At 37.8% G+C, this 9,558-nt stretch overlaps 1 protein-coding gene across 1 annotated transcript in view; it reads right to left on the reverse strand.

Annotated features, from left to right (window-relative positions):
- The window catches only part of LOC106687418 (retinoic acid receptor RXR-alpha-A), a 21,496-nt gene extending 12,139 nt beyond the window's left edge, over positions 1-9,357 (reverse strand). The window contains exons 1-2 of the mRNA XM_024359327.2: positions 9,227-9,357; positions 1,807-1,972 (exon numbers count right to left, since the gene is read on the reverse strand). Coding sequence (XP_024215095.2) covers positions 1,807-1,972; positions 9,227-9,333 — 273 coding nt within the window. The 5' untranslated portion in view covers positions 9,334-9,357. The remainder of the gene's footprint in view (positions 1-1,806; positions 1,973-9,226) is intronic.
- Positions 9,358-9,558: the final 201 nt, after the last annotated feature.

Here is a 9,558-nt window from a genome sequence, read left to right on the forward strand (position 1 = left end):
ATAAACAGTTATTATTATTCATATTATTATATTATTATAATATTATTATTCTACAGTAAATAAACATTTTTAGTAGACTTATAATTTCTAATATACCATTTCCATTAATTTTTATATTTGTATGCTTTACAAAGGGTGTCTCGAATTGGAGTAAAAAAGCTACTGGTTTTTTCATTTAAACATTCCTAAAAGTTGCCATATACTTCCTAATATAAAATTAAAATATTGTGATAGAGAACAATCTGAAGAAGTAATGGAGACTTCGGTTGGAGTCGTCAAGCATTTTTTCTTCTTCTTGCCTTGATACATTTGATTACCATAGTATAGGCGTTTAGTCGCTTATATCGTTTATTGTTATATTGGAGTTTTTTCATTATTTCCCTATAAAATATTGATTAAAAAAAAGAAGTGTATCTTGGGGACTAACGTAAATTTCTCCATCAGGGCTTATATCTGATCAAATTTACTTTACTTTAAATAATTTTCTAATAGGATTTTTTAGTGTTGTAGGTAGTTTTAAAGATATAGATCTTCGAATGAAAAATTAATTTTTTTTAACGTTTTGACACAGCCGCCAGTTTTTATAACATCAAACTATGACTTTTTTTTTTTCTTACCTCCTTTATTAAATAGATAATTAATATATATAAAAATATAAAATCATAATTAATATATAACTAAATATTTTTTTCTGTATATATTGTTGTTAGATTCATCAAGTAATAAAAACTTAGGGTGAAGTAATTGTTTTTTTTTCCTCCAGGCTCTCGGGCTATAAAGAAATATTGAACTCGTAATAACAATTTATAAGAGACAGGTTTTGGTGGAAGTAAATTGTTTTATAATTTTCCTTATTGTATCCCCAAAAAATAAAGAGCGCATTTAGATCCGCAATCTGAGACAATTGTAGCGAGTAGGTTGGTCGATGTACATCATGTCACAATCTCCCATGGGATCATAATACTAAAAAAAAGGCAATCCTTCCCCGCCGGGCCCATACAACAGTAAAGAGCTAAACCTCACTCAAGTTTTCTTCACATCCAAAGTGTACACTTTCAAGATTCAATGAGGATAGTCAAACTATTCTTTTTATGTTTTTACATTATAGTTTTTCATAATCCTATTCAGCGGCCATCTTATATTGTTGATAATAATGCATTTAGCGAGTTTTACTGATCTATTTTAATAAAAATCTCTCTTTTCATCTAGAAATTCTTCCATTAAAACATCTGAGACTAGGGAAAACGTCACCAAATCAGAATTTAAGTTTTAGTTTTTGTGAATCAGGTCTTTAATTCAAGGTAGACCTTCCTATTCACTCTCGACTTTCGTATTCTGGTTGAATTTTCACTGAACCAAAGTGTGATGATTGCTTCATGCATTAAATTTAACTTGAGCACGAATTTAAGAAGTTTAATTTATTATAAGGCTACTAAATTTTGAGGTATTCTAAAAGGAGGCAATAGTGTTAATTCTGTATATATGGGTTTAAAAAAAAATGCACATTGGATACCTTACCGTTTACAAAATCTGTAACTCTCTTCTGGGCAAAGCTACAAAAATATCTGAAAAAGTTTTTGATCCGTCTTGGATATCACAAGTGGCTGTAACCATGTTTGTATTTTTTGTATAGCTTAGTGATGTATGTTTCATGTTAGGAGTCGTTTAATGTTAATTGTAAAATTTTATAATTTTTTTTAAATAATTTTATAATACATTTTGTTTTAAAATTAATACCATATAAAATAACATTTGTTTATAAAAAATACTAAAATTAGATTAAAATTACCATAAAATTTAGTATACCTGAATCGGATCCAGTTGCATGCCCGTCTTTACACATTTTTGGAATCTGCAAGCTTGGCACTTGTTCCTTTGCTGCACATCTATCTTACATTTTTTTTTTTTAACACAAGTATATTTCTTGCCTTTGCGCATCGATCTCTTGAAAAAACCTTTACAACCTTCACAGCTGAAAATATAAAGAGGAATATGCTGAAATTTATCAACTAAAAGTTGAACTTTACTATAAGGTGGTATCTTAAACATTTATTAAGATAAAAATCTGAAGAGCCTGGATTTTTATGCAGTAAAAACCCCATATAATAAGGATTAAAATCTGTAAAATATGCAATAAAAACTATCCAAATATGCACTAAGGCAGTTGAAATATTCAAATCAACATCTAATGGGCCTAGAAAAAGGTCTGAACTAAGAAAGAAATTACAAAAAGGACTAAACATTTAAGAAAGATGATTTTAAATGTTGTGTTGTATGAACACTTTAAAAACTAAAACATCAAAATATTAAAAAATTGCAATTAGTAACAAGAAGTAACTGAAAAAATTAAAAAAAAAATCATCATCACAAATCATTACAAATAAGAAATATAATTTTTTCTTTTATTTCTAAGCCCCATGGGTATGTAGGGCTTGATATTAGGGTGTACAATTTGGTCAAATCAAAACTTTGATAACCGCGAGAAAGGAGACTGGCACACTACTGGAATCCGACGTGAAATTACTGGAAGCATGGCTGGTGGGTCGTACGTCTCGGCGGGTCCTAAACGCCAAACAAGGCGACTCGACCCTTCCCTGGGAAACGCTAAAGACGTGGCTCGAGAAGTTGTATGGCGGAGGCAGGTGGACTGCAGAAGAAGACGTGTTCTACCTATTTAAGGAACGTAGAACCCAAGGCCATCCAGAGGGTGAGTTCGCTGAGAAGCTCCTTCTGTTGCACAATAGGCTGACGGCGAAGATGGTGGAAACATGCGGTCCAACAGAGGGTGCTCAGAAAATGGATTTCCTGAGGGGCATAGTGAAGGTACAGCTCAACCATTATCTTGACCGACCAGGTTCGTTACCCAGGGACCGCGGGTTTATGGAATGTGCCCACGAGCTGGTGTACGCAAGAGAGCGCAATGAAGGCCGATTCGGGAAACCGGAGCGGATTGGACGGAAGTTAGATCACCGAGGAGACGCCAACTTAGCCCGACCAGGCGGATTAACCGCAACGGGAACGGCGAAAAACGACCGAGCAGGGGCCCAGACGACCGGAGGAGGAAATCGGAGCGGCGCTGTTACCAGTGCAACCGCACAGGTCATATGGCATCGCAATGTAAACTCTCAAGGTGCTATGAGTGCGGCAGGCAAGGACACGTCGCAAGAGAGTGCTCGAGGCGCAATAACCGACCAACCAGGAGGGAACCGATGGAGGCCAATAACCAGGACTGGAGTGGGAGACGAACCGGAGAGAGAAGTAGAAGACACTACACCAGCGACGAATCTTCGGGTGACGAGAGCATCCGGTCTGGGCACAGTTGTCCGGCTACAGCGAGGCATGAGGCAAGCGGGAAGAATCCTTGGAGGGGAGGGCCGACGGGAGCGGAGCTGGTGGGGGACGCGCGCGCTCAGATTGAGGACGCAATAGCGGGTGGAGCAACCAACCGGGGGAAGTAATCACGATTAACAGCACGAGTATGGGACGAGGGACAAGGTTGCCCGTGGCGATGTTGGGTGAGCATGGTATCGGTTTCCTTATCGATACAGGGAGCTCGAATTCAGTAATTAGTAAAAGAGCGGTGGAAAAATTAGGAATCTTGATGCGATGGAAGAAATGGGAGTGCTCCATATCAACGGTCAATGGCAAATGTCGAACGCTGGGGGAAACTGTTCTCGACCTTAAGGAGCTCACCGGATACGAGTCCCAAATCGCGATTTACATCATCACTGAGTTAATGCTAAGGGCTTGCGATGAAAATGCGCCAAGAAGATTGGAGGTACAGGTTAGGGAACTTACACTACGCTATCACGACGGGAGAGAGTAAGGGGCGCATGGAGGTCGGGGCTGTTGACTGCGTTACCGAGTCAGTTGAAGACTTAGTCCGACGGAACAGAGATCTGACGTGAAAGATCGGCGTTACCCGCAAGCTATGAGGGACATTATAGGGAAACAATTGGACGAGCTACTCGAACAGGGTATTATAAGGCACAGTAACTCCCCTTTTAATAGTCCTCTATGGGTGGTCGAAAAGAAGCAGTGCGGGCAGGGGAGCATAGGGCTATCGGGTTGTGGTGGATTACAGTTAAACGAGGCGACTAAAGATGAGCGGTACCCTCTTCCCCAAGTCGAGGATATCCTAGATCGCCTCGAGGGGGCGACCATTTTTAGCACTTTGGACCTGAAGTGTGGGTATCACCAGGTACGGATGGCCGAGGAGCATATCGCAAAAACGGCTTTTTCGTGGGAGTGGGGACAATTTGAATTCGTCCGCATGCCGTTCGGATTAAAAGAGGCCCCACTCATTTTCCAACGTCGTATGGACGAAATGAAACGGGGATTGGGCGAATCCTATTCCCAGATTTATATGGACGACTTGATCGTCTTTAGCAAGAACCCAGACGAACACGTGGAACACCTCAAACGTGTTTTCAATAGAATACGCGAGTTCGGCTGAAACTATCGAGAGAAAAGTCCCAATTTGGGCTATGGGAAATTAGGTTTCTAGGGTTCGTGGTTTCAAAGAACGGAGTGCAACCAGATCCAGAACTGGTTAAAGCCATCCAGGGAGCCCCATTACCCAAGAACGCTCGCGGGATCAGACGATTTTTTTGGATGGTGAACTAGTATCGGAAATTAATACCGGGAACTCACACAACCACTGACCGATATGCTGAGAAAAGGGCGACGATTTCAACTTGGACCGGACCAATTAACTAGCATTAGGAGGTGCCGGGAGGTCTTGACCGCGCGACCACTGTTAGTATTTCACGACTTCAACAGAACGTTCAAGATCACCACAGACGCGAGCGAGATCGCTATCGGAGCTGTTCTTTCCGATAGCATCCGAGAAACCGATAGCATATGCAGGACAAAAATTAAATGATGCTGAACAGCGCTATAGCGCAATCGAACGAGAGCTTTAGACCGTACGTACACGAACGACGTTTCGAGTTGCTGACCGACCACAAGCCCTTATTACATCTAGCGACGCTGAAAGAATCTTCCGCGCGGGTATCACGCTGGAAAGAACGGTTGGCGGTCTACGACTTAAAACAATTCACAAGAAGGGTGTCGAGAACGCGGTCGCGGATTGGTTGTGTCGAGATTTGGTGGTGAATGCGTTTGAAGATGGGGAATCATCCGCTTAACCGTTCGCGCTACGATATCTCCGTAAATGGGCAGAAACCGGACCGGAAATCCCGTTAGTGCAAGGCGAACCAGAGGGAAACACAACACCAACGGACAGACCACAGGGACTCCCAGAAATAGACGACATTATTAATAATAAACGCCATCAAATCATTATAAGATCGAAACAGGATCCCGGAATCGAAACTAGGACGAGTACTTATGAAGATCTCTCGACAATATTGATTCGCACACCCGCATCGACGAAACGCATTAGAAAATATATTCACAGAATACGCCAACCCAGGGCGGAACTGCTACGTTTAGGCCGGAAACAGGCTGGTAACGGAGAAATTGAAACGGTTGTGGCGACAAGAGATGGTAGGGGTGGGGTATTCATTGACTAGGTGTCTTAAGTAAGTGGAAACAATCACTGCACCAGAAGCACAACTGAGAACCGTCACCGAACACCATTCGGGCAAAACGAATCATCGAGGGATCATCGAGAACATGGGAAACACTGTACGGGATTGTATAGCGCGATGCGAGGTCTGTCAACAAGCGAAATACGAGCGACAACCACCGCAGAACAGGTAGTCACCCCGACCGCAATAGAACCTCCAAGATCGATATTTATTCTAAGGAAGGTCAATCGTGGTTAACGGCGATCGATCCATTTAGTAAACTTGCAATGGCATATCCGATCGAAGCCAAAACTCCTCAGGCAGTTTGGGAGGGTATTTTACAATGGCGTGTGTTCTACGGTGTTCCCGACGAAATCGTTTCTGATTGCAGGAGAGAGCTCGATAACAGCATAATCCGCGATGAGAGTAGAACATTGGACATCAACTGACGCTTGAACACTCCACATCACATCAAGGGCAGGGGGGCCGTGGAACGCCTACACAATACAGTCGGAGAACATATACGGCTTCTCAAGTTAGGACGCAATCTCGACCCGTTTGAGGCAATGCCGCGCCCGATAGCCTACAATAATACGATTCATACAGCAACAGGACTATCCCCAGTCGAAATCGTTTTCGGACACCGCCGATTGGATAGAGGGGACCTCATTACGGTAACAATAACGACCTCCGAACCAAAATATCGCAAGCAAGGGTAGAGCGCCGAAAGTGAGGGAAAAATTAATACGAGAGAAGCTAATCAGGGTGGGTAAAGCAAATAACAGACCCACAGTTTATAAAAAGGGACCTCTGACATTGGGAACCGTCGTGTACAGGAAACTACGAACAGCTTGCACTAAAACAGCTGCGCGGTACGAAGGTCCGTACTAAGTCATAACGATCCGGGAGAATAATTTATACACCATTATACACGTAAACTACCCATTTCGCTCACGCACGGTACACATTGAGGAGCTTCGAGTGCCTCACATAATGCCTCAGAGCGAACCTGGACCATCTCACAGCTAGAAAATTTTGTTTGTAATTCCTCAATTGTATATCTGTACCTCGGAGGGATACAACACTATGTCCAGTAGTAATTCACATGCTTCAGAAGGATAAAACACCACATGGTGTTCTATCCCTCTAAATGAAAGTGGACTTGGTGTTGTTTTAAAACATGCTATATCCGGTTCTAACTGGTTTTGGACATAGTGCTCTATTCCTCTAAGAAATATGAGAAAAGCTGATTTTAACTCTGTAATAAAGTCAATATGGAAAAAAATGGACATAGTGTTGTATCCCTCCGAGGTACAGATATATAGGTTAAGTTCTAGGTTAAGTTGTAATGTTTCTTTTTCTTTTCTGTACAGTGAGTGCAAGTGGTATTTTTTTTTTCTATGGGCAAACAGTGTATCAGTTCATTTACCTTTTGTTTATTTTAGTTCCTCCATACGAAGTGAGGGAGTTAGCTGTATACATAGCCTGTAAATAATAATAGAAACCTTGTACTAGTAGGATTAAGTACCTTTATGTTTTTCAACCACCTGTTCTTATATATACCAGAGAAGTCTGATAATAAAGTTTGTTCTTCTGTAGCTGTGTGTCGTTACTCTACCCAAAATCCTTTTATTTTTAAGTCATACTGTCAGTATAATCGTAAGTTATATATATATTATTGATTGGAATCATTTTGTATATGTCTTGTTTGTGTGTCTTAATACATTTTATGTAATATATATGTATGGACTACTAATGAAGGGTACGAAAAAAAAAATTAATAAAAAACTATATATCGGATCGTTCCGCTGGAATATAGTTTTGAATTTTTGTACCCTTCATTAAAATAATAAATTAGTACATCATTCATATATAACATAAAATGTATTATATATGCTTTTGCTTGTCTTCTTATAGTTTTGAATTTTTTTTCTTACCTCCTTTATTAAATAGATAATTAATATTTATAAAAACATAATTAATATATATCTACATTTTTTTTTTCTGTATATGGTTTTGAAACTATTAAGGAATTATTATATTACGGAAAGATCCATAGTACTCATCGGGATAATTAATCAATTAACATTATATATTCCTAACTAAAATAAAATAAATAATATTGCAAGGTTAGACACAATTTGGAAAATAATTAAATATCGGTACAGTACGGTTAAAATAAATAATAAGGAATTAATAATTGCTCAGTTAGAGTGCGCAATAATCTATAATTTTTATTTGAATATGTCTTTGAATGTTAGATTTAAATTGATGACATAAATGGATGAGCTAAAGTGTTTAGACGATTTAAGAGTTTTATTACAAAATGAAAGTAGTCTCTTTAATTATAAATTTTTTAAGAAATGACATTAAAATAGAGCAGAAATACAATGAGTATTTTCAAAAAGTATGATATGAAATACCAAAGAAAAAATACCTTGAAAAAAATAATGTTTCGATAAAATATTTTATAGAATGATCTTTTTTGAACAAAATTATAATTTTAATTAATTGTAATTTTAGGCAACCATAAAAATTCGGCAGTAATACCAGACCAACCGTTTCATATTGGAATTTCTAATTTATTACACAAAAATTGGAATCAGGTTTTTAATGAGATCTAGTACCCAAGAAAACTCTAAATATCAGAAAATTAGGGAATTATAAGAACAACTGAACCAGTTGTGTTACTCTGATCATTTTCAAAACCCAGAAATTGGAAGTTTTGACATCATGCAGCCAAAAAATAATATAGAATCCAATAATGTTATTAAGATATTTAAAAAAATCGAACCGAATACAATTTAAAAAAACGATTATCCTACTAAAAAGTTCATAGCGGGAAAAACAAACTAACATGTTGTCAGCGACAAAGAATTTGTAAAAACTATCTTAGAAACTTAAACAGAAATAATAGAACGGGTAGAAGTTAGTGTTAACGATAATAATAATTTAAATAAATTCGACTAAAATAAAGAAATTGAAAATACAAATATAATAGGCAATGCACATGAGGTAATTGTTCGTCTACAAGGTAAATAAAATTAAAAGCTGTAAAAAGGATGTTGAAGTTGTAAAAAATAAAAAATAAGAAATCAGGATAGTATCTAGAAGATAAGAAGTATGACCAATTACTCATAGAAAAGGAAAATAAATTTTCATTGAGAGAGATTAGTATAAAGTTAGAAGAAAAAATTAATTATAAAAGAACTAGAATCTATTGTGAATGTAGATTTTTCAGTTCTTGAAGAATGTATAGTTCAAACCCTTAACAAACCCTTTTAAGTTTTTTTGAGATCAGTTCTACTTAAATGCTATTGATATTTTATGTGGTAGAAAAGAAATAGAATTCTTTTAGAAACTAGGAGGCTTAAACCCAAATTTGTTAAAAGGAGAAAGCTTGATAAAACTGAGTAAGAGTGAAAAATTAAAAACAGATGAAATTACTTGTAACTTAAGATTCTACTTTGAATACCTGTGATCTATATCACATATATCAGATACTTTCAATACCTGACTGATAAATTTTTTTAATATATAATAAATTCTCTCCTATATCTCTATTATTAGGTCTTTTTTGATATGATTATCAACTATTTACTTTTTTTTTCGTTACTGAAACTTTATTAATTGTTTAAATGAATATTCTGATAATGTACTCGATTTAATTAAATTACTGTTATTCAACAAACCTGATAACTCCATAGTGCTTCCCTGAGGCTTTGTCACCACATATAGCGCAGTAGTTTTTACAATTCTGTAGTGGATGTTTACGTGGAACAGAAGTAGGTGGGCTCATGGTAGTGCTTAGATGGCTACGTGGAGAAGAAGTAGTTGGGCTAACGTTAATACTTGGATTGCTATGTGGAGAAGTAGTAGATGCGCTCAGAGTGGTGCTTGGATGGTTACGTGGAGAAGAAGTAGTTGGACTCACGTTAATGCTTGGATTGCTATGTGGAGAAGTAGATGCGCTCAGGGTGATGCTTGGATGGTTACGTGGAGAAGAAGTAGTTGGGCTCACGTT

Source organism: Halyomorpha halys, unplaced genomic scaffold (assembly GCF_000696795.3).
Source record: "Halyomorpha halys isolate HHAL.00 unplaced genomic scaffold, Hhal_1.1 Scaffold962.1, whole genome shotgun sequence".
Classification (NCBI taxonomy): Eukaryota; Metazoa; Arthropoda; class Insecta; order Hemiptera; family Pentatomidae; genus Halyomorpha; species Halyomorpha halys.